This window comes from Mesoplodon mirus, assembly GCF_964341445.2.
Source record: "Mesoplodon mirus genome assembly, chromosome: 14".
NCBI classification, from domain to species: Eukaryota; Metazoa; Chordata; class Mammalia; order Artiodactyla; family Ziphiidae; genus Mesoplodon; species Mesoplodon mirus.
In genome coordinates this window covers 81497673-81520366 of record NC_138990.1, presented here as the reverse complement: position 1 = coordinate 81520366, position 22694 = coordinate 81497673, and the positions used below count along the sequence as shown (strand labels likewise).

The 22694-nt window shown below is 36.4% G+C and overlaps 1 protein-coding gene across 2 annotated transcripts; it reads right to left on the bottom strand.

Annotated features, from left to right (window-relative positions):
• Nucleotides 1-5351: 5351 nt before the first annotated feature.
• On the bottom strand, nucleotides 5352-22227 carry ETAA1 (ETAA1 activator of ATR kinase). 2 transcript variants are annotated; one of them, XM_082642842.1, is made up of 6 exons: nucleotides 21807-22227; nucleotides 20602-20730; nucleotides 20253-20329; nucleotides 17054-17166; nucleotides 14741-16791; nucleotides 5352-8689 (listed from the first exon to the last, which is right to left on the bottom strand). In XM_082642842.1, the coding sequence occupies exons 1-6, from the start codon at nucleotides 22111-22113 to the stop codon at nucleotides 8562-8564; spliced, it is 2805 nt and encodes a 934-aa protein (XP_082498968.1). In that variant the 5' UTR covers nucleotides 22114-22227; the 3' UTR covers nucleotides 5352-8561. The 2 variants fall into 2 exon arrangements, with proteins under 2 accessions (XP_082498968.1, XP_082498969.1); XM_082642843.1 differs by having other exon boundaries at nucleotides 21891-22227.
• Between the last annotated feature and the right edge of the window lie 467 nt (nucleotides 22228-22694).

Genomic DNA, 22694 nt, shown 5'->3' with positions numbered 1-22694 from the left:
TTCTGTAGACTTTCCTGCAATAATGGCATTACTATCATCAGTTTATCTGCAGCCAACCTTCAGATGCATGAACAGCAGCAGAGCTTGAGATGGAATAGAACTGCGGGACCTACCAGCTGCTGTACCTTCCCTGTGTGAAAACAGATTCCCTAGAGATTGGAAAAAGCCAAGCTAGACACACTATCTAAGCAGTCCTCTGTGTTCAATAATGGGCTACTAAACCCCTGTTTCCAACAACAGCTGAAAAAGAAGAATCAGACACGTAACCCGAGGAACCAAGATGGGAGAGTAGAAGAACGTGCTGTCACTCCCTCTTGTGAGAACACCAGAATCACAACTAGCTGCTGGACAATCATCAACAGGAAGACACTGGAACTCGCCAAAAAAGATACCCCACATCCAAAGACAAAGGAGAAGCTACAATGAGACAGTAGGAGGGGCGCAATCACAGTAAAATCAAATCCCATAACTGCTGGGTGGGTGACTCACAGATTGGAGAAAACTTATACCACATAAGTCCACCCACTGGAGTGAAGGTTCTGAAACCCACGTCAGGCTTCCCAACATGGGGGTCCGACAACGGGAGGAGGAATTCCTAGAGAATCAGACTTTGAAGCCTAGTGGGAATTGAGTGCAGGACTTTGACAGGACTGGGGGGAAAAGAGACTCCACTCTTGGAGGGCACACACAAAGTAGTGTCTGCATCAGGACCCAGGGGAAGGAGCAGTGACCCCAGGGGAGACTGAACCAGACCTACCTGCTAGTGTTGGAGGGTCTCCTGCAGAGGCAGGGGGTGGCTGTGGCTCACCTGGGGACAAGGACACTGACAGCAGAAGTTCTGGGAAGTACTCCTTGGCATTAGCCCTCCCAGAGTCTGTCATTAGCCCCAACAAAGAGCCCAGGTAGGCTCCAGTGTTGGGTTGCCTCAGGCAAAACAACCAACAGGGAGGGAACCCGCCCTACCCATCAACAGTCAAGCTGATTATAAAGTTTTACTGAGCTCTGCCCAGGAGAGCAACAGTCAGCTCTATCCACCACCAGTCCCTCCCATCAGGAAACTTACACAAGCTTTTTTTTTTTTTTTTTTTTAAGGTATGTGGGCCTCTCACTGTTGTAGCCTCTCCCGTTGTGGAGCACAGGCTCCAGACGCACAGGCTCAGCGGCCATGGCTCACGGGCCCAGCCGCTCCACGGCATGTGGGATCCTCCCAGATCGGGGCACGAACCCATGTCCCCTGCATCGGCAGGCGGACCCCCAACAACTGCGCCACCAGGGAAGCCCCAAGCCTCTTAGACAGCCTCATCCACCAGAGGGCAGACAGCAGAAGCAAGAAAAATTACAGTCCTGCAGCCTGTGTAACAAAAACCACATTCACAGAAAGACAGACAAGATGAAAAGGCAGAGGGCTATGTACCACATAAAGTAACAAGATAAAACCCCAGAAAAACAACTAAATGAAGTGGAGATAGGCAATCTTCCAGAAAAAGAATTCAGAATAAAGATAGTGAAGATGATCCAGGACCTCGGAAAAAGAATGGTGGCAAAGATTGAGAAGATGCAAGAAATGTTTAACGAAGACATAGAAGAATTAAATAAGAAACAGAGATGAACAATACAATAATGAAAATGAAAACTACACTAGAAGGAATCAACAGCAGAATAACTGAGGCAGAAGAATGGATAAGTGACCTGCAAGACAGAATGGTGGAATTCACAGCTGGGGAACAGAATAAAAAAAAAGAATGAAAAGAAATGAAGACAGCCTAAGAAACCTCTGGGACAACATTAAATGCAACAACATTCTCATTATAGGGGTTCCTGAAGGAGAAGAGAGAGAGAAAGGACCAGAGAAAATATTTGAAGATATCATGGTCGAAAATTTCCCTAACACAGGAAAGGAAATAGCCACCCAAGTCCAGAAAGCGCAGTGAGTCCCACACAGGATACACCCAAGGAGAAACACGCCGAGACACTAGTAATCAAATTGGCAAAAACTAAAAACAAAGAAAAATTACTGAAAGCAGCAAGGGAAAAACGAAAAATAACATGCAAGGGAACTCCCATAAGGTTAACAACTGATTTCTCACCAGAAACTCTACAAGCCAGAAAGGAGTGGCATGATATACTTAAAGTGATGAAAGGGAAGAACCTACAACCAAGATTATTCTACCCAGCAAGGATCTCATTCAGATTTGATGGAGAAATCAAAAGCTTTACAGAGAAGCAAAAGCTAAGAGAATTCAGCAGCACCAAACCAGCTTCAAAACGAATGCTAAAGGAACTTCTCTAAGTGGGAAACACAAGAGAAGAAAAGGATCTACAAAAACAAACCCAAAACAATTAAGAAAATGGTCATAAGAACATACATATCGATAATTACCTAAAACGTGAATGGATTAAATGCTCCAACTAAAAGACACAAGCTTGCTGAATGGATACAAAAACAAGACCCATATATATGCTGTCTACACGAGACGCACTTCAGACCTAGGGACACATACAGACTGAAAGTGAGGGGATGGAAAAAGATATTCCATGCAAATGGAAATCAAAAGAAAGCTGGAGTAGCTATACTCATATCAGATAAAATAGACTTTAAAATAAAGAATGTTACAAGAGACAAGGAAGGACACTACATAATGATCAGGGGATCAATCTAAGAAGAAGATATAACAATTTAAAATATATATACACCCAATATAGGAGCAGCTCAATACATAAGGTAACTGCTAACAGCTATAAAAGAGGAAATTGACAGTAACACAATAATAGTGGGGGACTTTAACACCTCACTTACACCAATGGACAGATCATCCAAAATGAAAATAAATAAGGAAACAGAAGCTCTAAATGACACAATAGACCAGATACATTTAATTGATAGGACATTCCATCCAAAAACAGCAGATCACACTTTCTTCTCAGGTGCGCACAGATCATTCTCCAGGATAGATCACACCTTGGGTCACAAATCAAGCCTCAGTAAATTTAAGAAAATTGAAATCATATGAAGCATCTTTTCTGACCACAATGCTATGAGATTAGAAATGAATTACAGGGAAAAAACGTAAAAAACAGAAACACATGGAGGCTAAACAATATGTTACTAAACAACCAAGAGATCACTGAAGAAATCAAAGAGGAAATCAAAAAATACCTAGACAAATGACAATGAAGACACGACGAATCAAAACCTATGGGATGCAGCAAACGCAGTTCTAAGAGGGAAGTTTATAGTTTATATACAAGCCTACCTCAAGAAACAAGAAAAATCTCAAATAAACAATCTAACCTTACACCTAAAGGAACTAGAGAAAGAAGAACAAACAAAACCCAAAGTTAGCAGAAGGAAAGAAATCATAAATATCAGAGCAGAAATAAATGAAATAGAAGCAAAGAAAACAATAGCAAAGATCAATAAAACTAAAAGCTGGTTCTTTAAGAAGATAAGCAAAATTGATAAACCATTAGCAGGACTCATCAAAAAAAAGAGGGAGAGGACTCAAATCAATAAAATTAGAAATGAAAAAGGAGAAGTTACAAAAGACACCACAGAAAAACAAAGCATCCTAAGAGACTACTACAAGCAACTCTATGCCAATAAAATGGACAACCTGGAAGAAATGGACAAATTCTTAGAAAGGTATAACCTTCCAAGACTGAAACAGGAAGAAACAGAAAATATGAACAGACCAATCAAAAGTAATGAAACTGAAACTGTGATTAAAAATCTTCCAACAAAAAAAGTCCAGTAACAGATGGCTTCACAGGTGTATTCTATCAAACATTTAGAGAAGAGCTAACACCCATCCTTCTCAAACTCTTCCAAAAAATTACAGAGGGAGGAACACTCCAAAACTCATTCTATGAGGCCACCATCACCCTGATACCAAAACCAGACAAAGATACTACAAAAAAAGAAAATTACAGACCAATATCACTGATGAATATAGATGCAAAAATCCTCAACAAAACACTAGCAAACAGAATCCAACAACACATTAAAAGGATCATACACCATGATCAAGTGGGATTTATCCCAGGGATGCAAGGATTCTTCAACATATGCAAATCAATCAATGTGATATACTATATTAACACACTGAAGAAGAGAAACCATATGATCATCTCAATAGATGTAGAAAATGCTTCTGACAAAGTCAACACCCATTTATGATAAAAACTCTCCAGAAAGTGGGCACAGAGGGAACCTACCTCAGACAACCCTCAGAATGGGAGAAAATATTTGCAAACGAATCAACGGATGAAGGATTAATCTCCAAAATATATAAACAGCTCATGCAGCTCAATATTAAAGAAACAAACAACCCAATCCAAAAATGGGCAGAAGACTTAAATAGACATTTCTCCAAAGAAGACATACAGATGGCCAAGAAGCACATGAAAAGCTGCTCAACATCACTAATTATTAGAGAAATGCAAATCAAAACTACAATGAGGTATCACCTCACACCAATTAGAATGGGCATCATCAGAAAATCTACAAACACCAAATTGCTGGAGAGGGTGTGTACATTGGTGGGAATGTAAACTGATGCAGCCACTATGGAGACCAGTATGGAGGTTCCTTAAAAAACTAAAAATAGAATTACCATATGATTCAGCAATCCCACTACTGGGCATATACCCAGAGAAAACCATAATTCAAAAAGACACATGCACCCCAATGTTCATTGCAGCACTATTTACAATAGCCAGGTCATGGAAGCAACCTAAATGCCCATCGACAGATGAATGGATAAAGAAGTTGTGGTTCATATATACAATGGAATATTACTCAGCCAAAAAAAAGGAATGAAATTGAGTCATTTGTTGAGACGTGGATGGATCTAGAGACTGTCATACAGAGTGAAGTAAGTCAGAAAGAGAAAAACAAATATCGTATATTAACGCATGTATGTGGAACCTAGAAAAATGGTACAGATGAACTGGTTTGCAGGACAGAAGTTGAGACACAGAGTAGAGAACAAACGTATGGACACCAAGGGGGGAAAACCACGGTGGGATGGGGATGGTGGTGTGCTGAATTGGGCGATTGGGATTGACATGTATACACTGATGTGTATAAAATTGATGACTAATAAGAACCTGCTGTATAAACAAACAAACAAAAAAACCAACTAATACTAAACTTTCTTTCGGTTATTTGTATGGAAATATGTTAATATAAATGTTTCAGACATTACATGAGATTTCTAAAAATCTTATATGTTCTGGTATAATGTTATAAGTCATAATTCTAGTTATTACTTTAAAATGTATATCTCAGAAATAATTAAATTTCCTTGTCAACTGCATTATTATGAACTGTCATCAAATCTTTAACTGTGGTGATTTTTAAGTCTTTAGTCTTTTACAGTCAGTTCTGGGTGTACTCTGATGCTTTTGCAAAAATGTTCCTATAGAAGGGTTTCATCTTCAAGGAATTCATGGAAAAGACTCTTGACAAGTACAGGTTTCTGGTAACTGACTACACTGCTAAACTGAATGAATAAGTATTTTCAGAACTCAGATGGAAAACTGATAAATTCATAAAAGTGCAAACAAAAGATCAAGGTGAAAAAAAATTAATTACATGGAACTGAGTGACCTGATGAGGATGATTATAATTTTTGTGACTTTCTGTTTGAATAAAAAAAAAAAAAGCCCACAAGGACTCAGAGGTAAAAAATATACAAATCAATTTTCACTGCAAAGTAAAGGAGCTGTTACAGTGGAGGATTACTGGACTGAATGTCAATATTATGACATAGTATGAGTGTGTTTAGTGTTTGGTAATTGCAATCATTGCTGCTTTTGTTGTGGTCATCCATTTACAATGCTTGGTGTCAGTTTATTTATCTCTTGTAAAAATAAAATACAGTGTGTGTGTGTGAAAATAAGAAAAAACAAAAAAAACGGGCAACCCAACAGAAAAGGGTCTATACAAGCAACTCATAATTGAAGAAATTCAGATGGTATATAAACATATGAAAAAGGGCTCTACTTTACTAGTAGTAGGGAAATTGCCAATTAAAACCACAATAAGATGTTAGTACACACACAACAGATTGTCAAGCATTTTAAAGTGTGATGGAACTGTAAAAGGTGCACATTTATAGGAAACAGCTTGGCATTATCTAATGACATTAAGGATATGTACTCTCTATGACACAGAGGTGCAAATACATGTGTGTCTGAGCCATCCCTCAGGATAGGCTGGCTGCAGTTTAATCCATGCCAGTGCAGGGATTTCCCTAAATAGTTCAGTTGGTGTATATATCCTGAACCTCAGTAATCTGACCATTGAAAGCCCATTTTTAACATTCACAAGCTAATAACAAGCACTAATTTTGCGATTGAAAAGACATTTTAAATGTTCATTATACAAATTAGCAAAGCCTCAAGTGTTGATCAGAGATAATATAGATAAACAACCAGAGTAAGGCTTTTCCGAACAAATGCTAGCTCACTGTCCTTGCTGTGGGAATTCTCAATTAGAACAACTTGTTGTCCTAGGTGTCAATTAAAATCAACCCACCGATGTTGGTCAAAAGGTACATACTTTCAGTTATGAATAAATTCTAAGAATCTAAAAAAAAAAAAAGAAGAGGAATCAGGATAGAAAAGGAATCTGTGAAGAGCATGTTCAGGCTCAGATTTGCTGGGTCACTCTTCCACCCCCATCCCTAAGTACTATAAGTCAGCCTTTAAAGAGAAAAGGGGTCATTTTAAAGAAAACTGTTAAGTAAACAGTAGCATAGGCTGTATTGAGAATATGACAAAATTATGGAAGAGATTCAAACAAAGAACTTTTTAGAAATATTACGAGAATACACATACTACTGAATAACATATAAGGCATTATAGAACTGTCCAACAAAAGATACAAGAAATAAGTACCACAATGATAAGAGATCAATTCCAGTAAGGATGGTCAGGTACAATTATCAAAGCAACTGAAATTTATTGGGCTGAGTCTTAATGATTGGACAGAATAGGCTAAAGGCATTCTAGAGAAATCAAGTGGTAGGCAGGGGGGAGCTTAAGCAAAAGTAGAGATATCCAAATAGTAAGAACACAGTGAAGCCATTTTAGAAAAAGATAAAGATTCTCAGCTCTTCATTTTCTTACACAGGAAAACTCCTTATATTTATTTAGATACTCTTTTATATATTCTTAGGCAAATAATAAACATTACCTAGAATATGTTACTCCACTATATATATGAAAATACAATTTTCAAAATTGTGTATCTCTATAGAGCAATACCTTAACATGCATTTAATTACTTTGATATTATCATAGCTCTAAGATACCTGAATAGTGGTGAACACCCTCATAGGTGTTTCACATTTATAACTTTCATCAGGTCTCCTAAAGCCATTTGGGATAAATAAAGCATTCTTACCGTCCTTATGCCCTCAGCTAAGATTTTTACTTCTGGCTTCACAAATTCCAAACAAGCAAAAATGAAAAAGAGAGTAACAGAGAAGAACAAATTAGCAAAGTCAGTAAATTAATCAAGGGAAAATTACAAAGTTATAGGAAAATTCAAAAAAGATTCTCATTTTTTATATCCTGGAATGGTTAATTCTTTAATATAAGAAACAATAAGCATTATTATCAGTCGCTTAATGTATTTTAGTTACTTTTTTTTAAGTTTTATACTATAAAATAATTAATGCGCCCACAAACAAGTTATTTTATGTACAAATTAATACTCTGAAGCAAATGGTACCATTTGCCTAGGTATCCACTAGAATGAAAGAAATCATTCTAATCCTAGCACAGCTCCAACTTGCCTTCTGACTTTTGGAATAACAGTATTCATTTCTCATCTATACAGTGAAGAAGCTGGACCAGATGATATCTAAAGTTTCTGACAGTTCTAAATGTTACTGATGGTACACTACTTATATAGCTAATCCACATTCTTCTTTCAAAACTAAACTTCTTAAATCAGCATTTTCCCTAAAAATGGTGGTAAGTTTCCAAAATGTATTACATTTTAGAAAATGTTAAATTCACATCTATTACAAACTAGGAATTGAAAATAGTAATTTTCTTATGAAGTCCTTTATTTCTTACCAATCATGTTCCTAAGAATATGGAAGTATTAATTAAAATTCAGAAATGTATAAAAACCTTAAGGAACAGTTATTGAAAAAAAGCTATAAAGAAATAGTCTCTATTAGTAAGTTGAAGCTTTGTATTAGGAAAAGACTTATTACAATAAAAGTTAAGTGGATTATCTATTTTTTGATGATCCTCTGCAATCACAGTATTTAAAAATAAAACTACTTTCTTCTGTATGATTCTACTACATAATTGCTAACTTTCCTAAATTTCCAAAACTTACATGCAATTACTTTCACATACATCTCCAAGGAAAGGTTTCACTGACCACTGTAAACACTGATTTATTAAATAAAGTAGAAGTCCATGCTTTATAACTCAGCATTAAATTTCTCATAGAGAAATCAAGAAAAAAATATTTCCTATCATAGATAGTTATCAACTGTCTTTGTTACCTCCCAAGTAACATTTCATTAAAGAAATCAAGTTAAGTGGGAGCTGTCTTTCTTTACAGATGATGCCTGTGCTTTGGCCATTCTTCGAACCAGCGCTTCTTGTCTTTTTCTCTGAATTTCTTCAGGAGAATACTTTCTATTTTTCTCTTCTTCCTCTAAAAATGAAACCAAATATAGATATTAGCTTTACAGACTATATAGTTGTTCTGAATAAGTTTTAATTTTTACTTTTTTATTACCCAGATTTGCTACATTTGTTTTGTTATTAAACTATACTTTACTAAATATAAGACTACAAGTACAGATACAGTACAGTACAAGGCTCTAGGCCAAAATAAAATCAAGCACTGATCAATCTGTTTGATGCACTCTTTTCACAGTGAGATAAAATCCATTTGATTAAAACCTGTACATTTTGACTACCCAGCAAATAATTTTTGTGAACAATGACATCTAATTTATATAACCAATAAATGAATATATTTTAAAAACAAATTGGAATTTTAAATGTTACATAAATTGTAATGGAAAAGTAGTCAAAATAGAATGGATTAAATTAGATACCAATACCTCAAAGAGTATATTTTTACTATAAGATATCCCATGTTAATATTCCTACTCCTACTTTTTTTCCTCTACAAAACTCCAAGATTTTCATTTCAGCTATCCAGGAAAAATATTTTGGAGTAATAGAGTGAAATCTAGCATATCAATAAACATGTAACTCACTGTGAGATATTATATTTTTATTCAGAAGATATATTTTCTACAAACATTGGAAAACTATTTCAAGAAGCAGGATATCTGAATAAAATTTTCAATATGAATGTCATTTTTTGTTGTTGTTGTTGTTGTTTTTGCGGTACGCGGGCCTCTCACTGTTGTGGCCTCTCCCATTGCGGAGCACAAGTTCCGGACACGCAGGCTCAGCGGCCATGGCTCACGGGCCCAGTCGCTCTGCGGCATGTGGGATCTTCCCAGACCGGGGCACGAACCCGTGTCCCCTGCATCGGCAGGCGGACTCTCAACCACTGCGCCACCAGGGAAGCCCCTGAATGTCTTTTAATATATAGAATATGAAGCATTCTGATATATTCTTATGCAACACACTTTAGTGTATACTTCAGATAAGCCTACTATAAAATAGACAATGTTTTAAATTAGATAAACGAAAATGAGAAAGTTCTATTTTAATAACACATCCAATTCTGCCTCTACCAAAATTCTGACTTCTAATAAAATTAATTCCACAGTTAAATCACTCTGGGTTAAAGTATTAGATTATCTATGTAATGCTATAAAAATCAAACTTTAAAATTAGCAAACCTATTTTCTCATTTAAATAATGTTTTAAAATCAAGCCCATCATCCTAATACATATTTTTTTTTTTTTTTTGTGGTACGCGGGCCTCTCACTGCTGTGGCCTCTCCCGTTACAGAGCACAGGCTCCGGACGCGCAGGCTCAGCGGCCATGGTTCACGGGCCCAGCAGCTCCGCAGCATGTGGGATCTTCCCAGACCGGGGCACGAACCCGTGTCCCCTGCATCGGCAGGCGGACTCTCAACCACTGCACCACCAGGGAAGCCTAATACATATTTAAGTGACCATGTATTGGTAAAACTGTTTATGTTGTAAAATCTACCTTTCAGAGAAGTAAATAAGAATTTGCAGCACTGTCAGCAGAGAAATATTATTTACACTGACGTCTAGACAGAGGTTCAGAATTTAGTTGTTATGACATTTCTCTTGTTAACTAAGGTAGATATTTACTCAAAATATACCATCTGTCTCCCCTTCTTTCCTCAGTATAATCAGAAATGAGAGAAGGTGTTCAGGGTAAGAGACATATATCTCAAACTCCCTGGATGATTCTGTTGCCTTTTATTTTCTACATCAATTATCTCACAGACTGTAGCTATTTTTTCTTAGAGAATAATACTAAAATGTACTTTAAAATTAGCTTGACGAATTTATCTATTATTTTAGTCTGAAAGCTGAGAAACACAAGAAACTCAGAATACACACACACAATTTACATTCAGTTGACCATAAATTTGGAAGGAAAATAGGTTAATAATCCATGATGGCAGAAAAGAACATAGCTCCCTAAAACTGGCCTTACAGCTGGTTCTGTAATATTAATAAAGTCTCATTAGGCAAATCTGATTTCATGAGAGTCATTCATTTCTCCCATCAGCACTTCCTTTAACACAATCTGCAATAAAAATACATAGCAAGGTCTCAAACTATTGCGAGGCACAAAGCAAGAGTGGCTCTTTTTAATCTTAATCCCAAAGCAGGAGTCAGGAAACGTTTTTCTTCTGTAAAAGGCCAGAAAGTATGTTAACCTTTAAGAGGCATGTGATTTCTTGTTGCAACTATTCAGTTCTGTCCTTGTAAATGATGTGGCTATGTTCAAATAAAACTTTGTTTATGGACAATGAAGTATGAATTCCATATAGTTTTCAAAAGTCATGAAGTATTATTCTTCTCTTGATTTTTTTCAACCACTTAAAATGTGAAAGTGGGACTTCCCTGGTGGTGCAGTGGTTAAGAATCCGCTTGGCAGTGCAACGAACACGGGTTTGATCCCTGGTCCGGGAAGATCTCACATGTTGTGGAGCAACTAAGCCCATGCACCACAACTACTGAGCCTACGCTCTAGAGCCTGCGAGCCCCAACTACTGAGCCCACGCGCCGCAAGTACTGAAGCCCACGCGCCCTAGAGCCCGTGCGCCACAACTACTGGGCCTGCGTCCTGCAACTACTGAAGCCTGCACGCCTAGAGCCCGTGCTCTGCAATAACAGAAGCCAACCGCAGTAAGAAGCCCGTGCACCACAACTAGAGAAAGCCCGCTCGCAGCAACGAAGAATCAATGTGGCCAAAAATAAATAAATAAATAAAATGTGAAACTCATCTTAGTATGCTGGCTGTACAAAAGCAGGCTATACAGGCTGGATTTGGACAGGCCACAGTTAGCCAAATCTAGCTTAAAGCAATGAGGTAGTTAGAAGGGTTTTGTTTCAAAGATATTTCCTGGAGAGCAGCTTGCTATACCAAAGTAAGAGGAAATAGAAACAACAGAAAATATCAACAATGTTAATATTAATTAGAATATTAGGCACTATCAATAAACTTAACAGAAAAATTGTAAAGTAAGCTGAAAGGCAGATTATCCATCCATAAAAAAAAATGCAGATAAGACAGGAGACAGGAGTTTTGGAAAAACTCAAATATTCCAGAGAGATTTAGTTTTTAATGGAATTACAATCATAAGTAAATAAATTCATGTTGGAACCATGCTTCAATTAATTACACTTATTTAAACATAAACTTAAATGTTTAAAACTATTATAGACAACAATTTTGAAGCTTCAAAATTTCTAGTTTGGGTGACAATGTAGAGAAGTATTCATTGTCAGTGCTGATAAGAATATAAATTGATGCAATTGGGGGGACGATTTGGAGATACCATCAAAATTTAAAACATTCTGAACCTTACATAAATTTTCAGTAATTAACATACAATCACACAAGTGTGTGTAAATTTTTTTTTTTTTTTTTTTTTTTTTGCGGTATGCGGGCCTCTCACTGTTGTGGCCTCTCCCGTTGCGGAGCACAGGCTCCGGATGCACAGGCCCAGCGGCCATGGCTCACGGGCCCAGCCGCTCCGCGGCATATGGGATCCTCCCAGACCGGGGCACGAACCCGTATCCCCTGCATCGGCAGGCGGACTCCCAACCACTGCGCCACCAGGGAGGCCCGTGTGTAAATTTATGTAGAAGAATATTCACTGGAGGACTGTACTGTTGTTTATAATGCAAAAAACTGCAATCAAACTAAACCTCCATCAACAGAGAAACCGTTAAATTATGGTACATCCATATAATGACATACTATGTAGTCACTCAAAGGACTAAAGCAAATCTATATGTACTAACAGGAAAAGATAGTTACAATGTATTAAGTGAAAGCAAAACCAAGTTGCCAGATGGTATATACTATATAATTTCCCTGAGGAATGGTTGGAGGAAAGGAGAAATAGAGGACTTACCTTTTTACTTCAAGTTAATCTATACTGTTTTCTTTATTTTTATAAAACTACATATTACTGTTACAATTTTTTTTAAAGGGAAGGATCACTTAAATAGGAAAGTTGTAGCAATAATGCCAAGAAAAGCATCATCTAAACACAAAACAATCATGTTAAAAGATACTAAAAACTCCCTTACCATAGAAGAATTGATCTACGTAATAGGTAAGAATCCTAATGTTTAGCCCCAAGTGAGGGAGACTGATTAAGGAAATCTATAATTACAAGCTAGCATAGTAAATGCTGTAACAGAAGTTAGCACTGGGTATCGGAGAAACCCAGAGAGAGTGAACCTTAATCACTCTGCGGGGTTAGAAACGCACTGGGTTTTAAAGGATAAACAGAAAAGAGCCAGCAGATTTGGTGTATGCATGTGGGGGCACTAGGTTTCTGGTGAAGAGCCCTGGGCATTAAGAAGCACATGTAGTTATGCCAGAAATATTCCCTTTTAAAAACTACTACAGTATCAGGGAATGACAGACTTTTCACATTATATTGCATGATGTTCATTCAAATATTTATTAAACATCTAACTGGCAGCTGCTGTGGTAGGCCTAGGTATTCACTGATGAGACAGTTATCAATATTTGATTGCAAACTGTGATAAAAAAATTAAGGAAATAAGAGAGATGACTGAAAATAACAAGGAAAGCATTTATAGACTGTTGAAGGAAGGCATCTGTGAGACAGTAATATCAATACTGAAACTGAGACCTAAGGATAAAAAAGCACCAACTAGACTTCCCTGGTGGCGCAGCGGTTAAGAATCCACCTGCCAATGCAGGGGACACGGGTTCAAGCCCTGGTCTGGGAAGATCCCACATGCCATGGAGCAACTAAGCCCACACATCACAACTACTGAGCCTGCGCTCTAGAGCCTGCAAGCCACAACTACTGAGCCCACACACCACAACTACTGAAGCTCACATGCCCAGAGCCCATGATCTGTAACAAGAGAAGCCACCACAATGAGAAGCCCATGCTCCGCAACAAAAAGTAGCCCCTGCTCGCCGCAACTGGAGAAAGACCACATGCAACAGTGAAGACCCAACGCAGCCACAAATAAATAAATAAAATTTTTTTTTTTTTTAAAAAGCACCAGCCAAAGGAGGAGTGGCGGTCACATGCTGGGAAGCAGTGTTAGCTGGGACTAGCAGTCAAAGCTCCTGAACTAGAAAAGAACCTATTCTGTTTGAGGAACTGAAGTACAGCTGGTGTAGCTGAAGCCTAATAGGTAAGGCAAAAAAAGAGGACAGGAAGGTTAAGGAGAGATAATCCATGGTCTTGTAGATCACAGGGTAAAGTCTGGATTTATTTGAAATATGACGGACAGTGGCTGAAGGTTGTCTTTAAGCATTCAAATGCCATATTTGTTTTTTATTTTTTCTCTTGTTTTAAAAGATGATTCTGCTGTTTGGAGACTAGAATTGACAGGGAACAGGTAAAAGAACTGCCGTAGTCCAGTCAGGAAACGTTGGCTTGGATAAGGGTGGTAGCAGGAGACAGTGAGAAAAATGGACAGTTTTCAGATACATTTTTTGAGGTAGAAACAATGGAACCTGATAGAAAGGAGAACTGGGGAAAAGAAGAACTGGAAAGAATCAAAGATCACAGGATGTACTGAGTAAGTAAATAACATCTCTAACCATCATAACTAACAGTTTTATATCAGATGGTATTCTAGCAAAGGCATTTAACTAGAATGCTCTAAATCTTCAAATATTGTTCACCTCAATATTCTGCTAAACATAGGAGTAAGATTATTCAAATTTTAAAACAATGAGATATTTAGTGAACACAAGGAATCTTCACACAGTAATACATGAATCTGTAAGTAAAATTTTCCAGGAAATAATTCAGAAAACATTCAACACATAGTTATCGAGGGCCTACTATACACTAGTCACTGTATTAAATGTTGGCAAAGAATTCGATGCAGTCTTTTAAAAACATAAATCACCCAGTGTTTGTATATTCCAGCATCATTATTTTTAAGAATCACTTTAAGATGTCTAGTTAAACATCATAGTTTTTAACTTGTATGTTATGCATATTCAATAAAACAAATAACTAGTTTGGTTACTTTTCAAAGAAAATTATTTCATACATACCTTTTGAAGTTTGTTTCAAAGATTCAGAAAAATTCACCAAAGACTGCTGTTGAACAGCCTTCCCACATAATGGGTTGGCAGTTTTATTTTTTTGCAAACCCTGTGTGATTTTGGTACCAGAAATACTTCCTGTTATACAATTGTTATTAAACTGAGAAAGAATTTGAGAATTTTTCATCTTTGTAAACATGTACTTAGAAAATCTCACTGCTCTGTTAAAGCCACTCTGAGCTTCATCTGTTACGGTGCTATGCGATAGATGTGGAGTACTCAATTTCTTCTTATTAGCAGCAATTTCTGTACTCATACGATCTGAACTCACATTCAAACTTGAACTTCCTGTAAGAACCGATTTGGAACTATTCACTTGTTTTGGAACATCAGTGTTATTCCAAGAGACATGCAGATTATTGATCTGACAATTTGAGTTCTTAGAATATATAGTCAAATTTGTCGTGGCACCTAAAAATCCCGGAGAATTTCCACAAACTTCCCTTTTCTCCATCTTCATTGATTTATTTATTTGTAAGCTATCTGTCAATGAAGATGTTTGCACTGAAACGCTGTTCAGATTCAAATGCTTTGATTGCACCAAATGACTTCCTTGTTTAGGTGTAGTAAACACATTTTTGGCTCCATGTTTAGAACTATTATTGATCCCAAGTACACTTTCTGATGTCTTTCTGTCCACTCTAATGTCTTGTTCCTGAGTTAGTCTTTCAATATCATCACACGCTTGGTATAATAAATCATCATCTACATCATCTGCTTCCCAGGTATTCTCTAAGTGATGACAGGCTTTAACAATTTCATTGGTAAATGATGTATCATTCCAATCATCAAAGAAAGAACCAAGCTTTGATGCATTAGTCTGATTTGGGTTACAAACACTGGTTTTATTGCCCAAAGTTGCAGAGCCTAAAGGCTCAACATTAGTGGGTGCCTTCACAGACTGATTAAAAATGGACTTATTTTTTTGTTCATTGGAACATCCTGGGTTCAAAGTAGACTTTTTTTCAGAAGCATTTACATTAGAAGTAAATTTAATATGAGTATCTTCATTTACTTTTGCCAGATTAGATGCAACTGCACAGTCCTGAATTTTGTCTTGAACAACAATTGTATTAAAAGATTTCTCCAATTTCATTTTATTTCTAGTGGATGATAATTTATTTGGTTTATCATTCGGCTTTGGTGAAAATCTGTATTTTGCAGCATCTGTTAATTCACTGTTCCATGTCTTTGAAGGAAGATCTTGTAAAATTTTTGAATCTCTTAACCTGGTATCTAGACTTGTATTCATTCCTGACTTACTTTTACCATTTTTACTGTTAAAGGTACAAATTTCCTTTTGATCAGTAATCTGGGCCGTTTCAGGGGCAGGGAAAAGTTCAGACATTTCAATATTTTGCATAACAAAAGGTTCATTACTTAGTAAGTTTTCCCAATCATCCTCAAAATCACTGGTAGTATATGTATCACTGTGCTTATTAAAAGCTCCTGGTTCCTTAGTACAGGAAGTCACATATGATTTTGTCATTCCAGGATTATCTACTTGACGAGAAAGTGATCCTTGGGTTTTATTTGGTAGTTTTTCAGTGACCAGAGTTTCATTAGTAATGATGTTCTCCCCTTTCAAAGTGTTTTTCTTTCCAAAGGTAGTATCACCGGTGTTCAAGAAAGCATGTGACAGATCTTGGCTTAACTGTCCACTACATTTCTGAGTAGAACCATCAAAAATGGCGATAAAGGCTGCTTCAGCATTTTGGTCAAATGGCTTCTGACTGCTATTTTGATCATTTACCACAAATATCCTGTTTTCTTTCATTGGCTTCTTTATCATAGCATTATCTATTTCAGGAACTATATCATGTAGTAATTGCATCTGTACATTATCTCTGTAATTATTTAAAGTCTCTGCTTCTGAAATCATCTGGATAAGATCATGACTTCTCTTGTTTTCCTCCTGAATCACATCTAGCTCTTCCATATTTTTATCAAATTGCTTAGCCAATTTCATAAGTTCCTCCTCCTGATTTTGTGATTTTAACCTATTAAACAAATATTTGAAAAATTACAACTAAGTAAAGTTCTAAGGGTCATAAATATTCAGTTGTTGTTTAACATATTTGAATGTTAAAACTCAAAAGTTTTAACACATACTGATATTATAATTATTTTAAGTCAAAATTTTACATGTCAAAATTAAGGAAAATAACTTATAACCATTTTGACATATTCACAAAACCCAAGCAGAATATTAAAAATATTTACTTCACTGAATGTTAGAAAAACTGCAAAGTTTGAACTTACTTTGTGCAGCTGAGTTTTGCTCTTGATTTTCCTTTTGCTACACTAGGAGTGCAAGGAATAGCAGTTGCACCAATCCACACGCCCAGCATGGAATCTGTTGTTGGTTTCTCATCCTTTGGCAGAAAGGGAAAAAAAAGAGGTGTAAAAGTACCAAAACCAACCAAACAAAAATCCACTTTAATTATGCTGAATTATTTTCTTAAAGCAATAATTTCTGGTAAGGTGATAGCTACTAAACAAACTCCAAAACAATGAGAAGATGGAGGACAGCACTAACAAGCTGCAAGAAGTGATCTATTTATGTTTCTGGGAGTGAAAACACTCAGAATTGGGAATTCCTTATTTTCAAAAAAATTTTGTTTTTAAGAATTTAATTAATTAGGAAATGCATATTCAATAGTAAAAGCACATGTTTTTATCAAAAGAAAACTGAACAACTTATTTCAGTTGTCATAAGGTATTCATAAAACAAACATAAGTATCAGAAATAAACCATGTAGCAGGAATCATCAGTATTATGAATAAAGAGAGATACATATGGAGTTTTTTTTGTATCACCTGATTCTCCAAATTTTCCCTATCCCCATTATAACACTTATCGAAAGTTGGGACAATCCATGTTGACCTTAATTAACAACACTTAGGTAGAATTAAGACAACTTAGAATTAAATCAGGACCAAGTTAGAGATAAGTGCAAGGTTAGAACTGATGCTATGAATGAGGGATAAGAACAGAAAGTAAGTAGAGAAAGCAGGTAAAGAAGTTTAACCAGTATTAAGGCTAGAAAAAAGCCATTTTAGTCCTGGATCTTTTTGCTATACCCTTCAGTCACTTGATCATGCATAAAATTAGAGAATAAATTTATTTATTAGTTACAAACCAAACCAATAAATTAAACAAGTTAATCATTTTCTAGTCTATTTTTATAGTACCTAGAATGAGCATAAACAAGCAACTATCACACAAATTAAAATAATCTTATTACTAGAAGGCAAGGACTATTCCTGATAGTTCAGCATCTAGCAAAATGCTGAGCATAAAGATGTCAGTTCATGTTTATTCCCTAGAAAGTTAGGTGAAAAGATACCTACAACTTGGTATTTCAAAATCCTCAATCAACAAGCAGTTTTCTTAGATGTCCAGTTGAACCTAGTAGATTTTACCTTTGCAAAATACCCAAGAAAAGCAATAATTCTGATTTTAGACGCAATACATATTTTCCCTTTTGTTTCAACAATCTTGAATTTAGGGAAAAATAACATTCTTAATGATTTCATTATGGATTTTTTTGGGTCCATTTACCAAGTAATTTTAAATTCATTCCATTTTTAGAATATAAAAGTATGATAACTTTATACATCTAGTTATATATATACATGGGTCCTGTGTTTTTTTATAGTATTTTAATAGTATTTGTAAATGTTATATTTTTTAAATTTCCTCATCAATAATTACATAATTACAATAATTATAATCCAGGTGCTGTAAAAGGTATCTAAGCACATATCTTAGAGTATACTGTGCAGAGTTGTAAAAATGATGGAAAAATATACACCATCTTCAAAAAACAACATTGTACAAAAAGTATCCCTGAAGAAAGCAAAATGACTGACCAATTAAAAGTGCAAATTAAAAAAAATGTCATCTCTGGAACTATTAAGGTGACTTAAATAATTATTTGAGGAGGATAACTCGCCTAAAAATAAACATGAATATGTCATTCTGAGAAAATGACAAGTTCTTAAAATGACCTTGATATTACCAAAGATTTACGTGCTTTAGAAGTGCTTAGTTGAAAATGGTAATATTTAAAAGCAACTAATTTCACTGTACTTTTTCTTATATACAAGTTACCACTTGCATACTGTTGCCATTTCTTTATGTGAGCTATTATTTCCAGCCCACTTAGGTAAAGAGTCCAATAATTTACTCAATTATCTTTTTATCACTATTGAGGCTGGCCAGCCCAAACACATTTTATTATGTTTCTTTCATGTGAAACCCACAATAAAGATCTATTGTTAACTTATGAAGCAAGCAGTATACGGTATAAAGGCTATTTAACTAATGAACTGTATGTAAAATGCATTTCTATGACATGCCAAACATGGAATATAGAGCTAGTAGCAACAGAGTTGTTTTGACTGTGTTAGTTGTAATTCTGGATGTTTTATAGTTGCTAAGAAAAACTTTATTTCCTGTCTCTTCCACTTGGATGATGGTGATCCTTGCAACCACAGTTTGGGCCAGTGTCATCTATTGTTTATGGTCAACATATAGTCATTATCAAAGGGCATTTCAAGGAAAAATACTAAACTTCCTATGGAGAAGATACTAAGCAAAAATTGGGTGTTTTCTGGATTTAAATGTTGCTAAATAAGAAAAAGATAAAGGAAAGAGGTCCAGAACATAGGTTGACCTAAACTTATACTTCTCTTACACTCAAGCATTACAAGAGCTGAAATAAAGAAGAAATTTTTGAATACAGTTTTGTTATAGCAAATAATTTAACTATCATAATTAACTTTAACCTAGCATTTGTAGTGTTCTGTAGTTTACACTGAATTTTTATCCAATTCAGTAATCATACTAATCCAAGAAAGAGAGCAATACAAGTAATAATTCTATTTTAATGGCTGAATGAACTAAAGTTCTGAGAGTTTAAGGGACTTGCTTAGGGTCATGCAGCATAGGAGGCAGACTGAGAACTAACTCCAAATCCAATGTTTTTTCCATTTTTATGTTTCTTGATGATATTATAAGCCAACAAGTATTAAGAAAAGCAGTTTCAATGAGGAAAAGGTGTGCTATAGACAGGAAAAAGAAATACCCATCACCAAAAACTTAGAAGTTTAAACTTTTATTGTCTGATTCTACTCTTTCAGTAACATGAAAAATGATACCATATATTGTTAAATAACATTAAAAACAAAATAAACACAAAGCTCTAGTTAAAAGTCATCATTCTAAAAAAGTATATACATATGCTTAGGGAAATATATGTTACCAATTTTAAATTATGGTCCTTTTTTCAAAACATGAATTTCAGTGGTAGAAAAGGTAAAAATCTTTGCTGCTCTGTTTTTAAAAACGAGAACTGAATAAGATGACATATTTTTCACATAAATGAACTATAAAGAAAAACTTAGTGGCATATTTTCACTGTTTTAAAATAAACTATAAAATACTGATATTTACCTGAGGAGCAATGCGATTAACAATATGTGAGATTTCATCACTATCTGTAGTGTAAATCTGCTTTTTTCTTCCTTTACCTAAAGAAACAAAGACATTTCTATAAATTAAAAACAAAAAAATAATTTTTAAAAATAGTGGTCACATCTTAGAATACAATTTTAATTAGCATGGCTTAGATCACTACGCATTCTGACATTACACGCTTATCACAGCAACATGATCACTTAATATTCTCGAAAAACATTTGCAGTATAAAAGTTCCTGATGTGGATACCCGACTGAAATTCTACAGTTAAATCCTAATCATTAATCAAATATTCACCCAGATAAAAATGTTTTAACAAATTACCTAATTGTTTCGTCATTGGAGAATTCTGATCCCAAAAGATATCATTCTGTCCATCTGGATCATTAGGAGAACTGAAGGCAGATGACAATAAATCCATTTGCAGCATTCTCTTTGGTGTTTCATACATTTCTACATAAAATAAGATAAAAATAACAATTGTTGCATTTTAAAGCATTACTTTACTTCATAATACCCCAATGTTAAATACCAGCTTAGACTAAATTTTTTGTATAGTCCAATTATAAATTTCTTTCCCAGAGATGATTATATTACTTTAGCCACAACTGAAATGTTTCACATAAAATCCCTGTAGTACTTCATAAGTTTGACATTGTAAATAGCAAGTATTTTAAGACAATCTAATAGCTCTATAAATGTACAATACTGTATAATCTAGTCATTCCATTCATTACCCCTGGAACTAGGAGGTTTGGGGAAGCACCTGTAATTTAGATACATTTCAAAAATCAAAAGCATTTCAACAGAAACTTCAGAAAAAGTCTATGTTTAGCTTCCTTTTGCCAACTCCATCCAACTTACACTAATTACTTCAAAAAGCTTTAGTGAGCCATTTCCTGGTTTTGTCTAGTATCACTTTGTTTTTGTTTATTCTGCAATTGCTTTGTCAAACTAAAAACAAGTAAGGTAATAAAAGCTGTGTTTTAAGAACATGCTCTAGGAAAGAGCTCTCATATGAGTTTCAATTCCTACCAGGATTTATTAGGAAAAATTGAACACCAAAAAGTGATCAGAATGAAATACTCAGGGGCCCTTGGTTTCCTACCATGAGGAACATTATACAAAGGAACTTCCGGTTTATTCATAACGAGTTGAGACATCACCAAGGCTTTGAGGATAGAGATAGCTATATATTCCACACGGCCCCTTCTCTAAGTCAGATCAGGGCAAAAAGTTTAAGGGGAAATAATTCCCGTAGGAATAAGCAGAAGGCATAAGATAATATTTCTCCTCGCTCTGCCACTATTGATGCCTGGAGGAGCAGCCTACAAATTAGCCTTCCTCCCTCCAACAGGTAAACCCCACAATCTATTCCTGTGGCAGGAGCGACAAGTGGGTTGTCACGCCTAACGGGGCAGCGCTCACACTCGGGGATGAAAGCCCTGGGGGAGTGGTGTCGCGTTAATTTTGGACTCACGAGGGAGAAGCCCAGGGAAAGAAAACACAACTTCAGACTCCACTCCCACCTGCACCCGGGGTTTCCCGGTCACGAGCTGGCCTCTGAAGCTGCGGCGCCGAAGCCCAGGGAGGCCCCGCTGCCCACGTCTCACCCTCGGGGTTACTTTTACTGCACGAAGCGGCTACTGGAGGCTGCTCTTGCTGCGGCAGGGACCGGGGAGGCCTCTCTCCAGCCCCACAGGGCCCTGAACCGCGGGCCGACCTCAGCCGCCTCTTCCCCGTTTCGACCACCGAGCTGCATTCCTCAGTCGCCGCCGCTTTGCGCGGCGTGTTCTTCAGGCCAGGGCTGTCCCCATATTTCCTTCGCCGACTCATTGCGTAGGACGCCCTCCACCAGCCGCTTCTCCTTTCACATTTTGCAACGGGAGGAGTAGAGCGACGGAACCACGGAACTACAAGCGGGAGCCCGCGGCTACGGCCGCCGCCATTTTGGCCGGTGGGACGTTCGTAAGAGGCGGATTCTGATTGGCTGTCCAGACGAGGGGCGGGGCGGCCAGGGTGCAAGCGGCGCGCTTCAGCAGCCCGCATAGCGAACCTGCTCTACTCTGCTCGGATTCGTCAGGACAGGAACTGGTAGTAAGGGACAGCCGTCTGGCCACCATAGCTGAGAATGAGAGCATGCGACATGGAAAGAATCCACTGGCATCTTTGTATTGAGCTTACTCGGATTCAGGTTCTTGTGGGGTTTAATATTTAGAAGAAGAGGAAATACAAGGTATAGATTAAGAAGGAAGGCATGGAGGATATGTGCATAGAAAATCAAAACATGTAGGAAAAGTTATTAACTTCATAAATTAACAGAGTTGCTGATATGAAGTCAATATTCGAAGATCAATCATGCTTCAATAGATTAATAATAAATTGACTTTTTAAAAAAATATGATTTATAGTAGCAT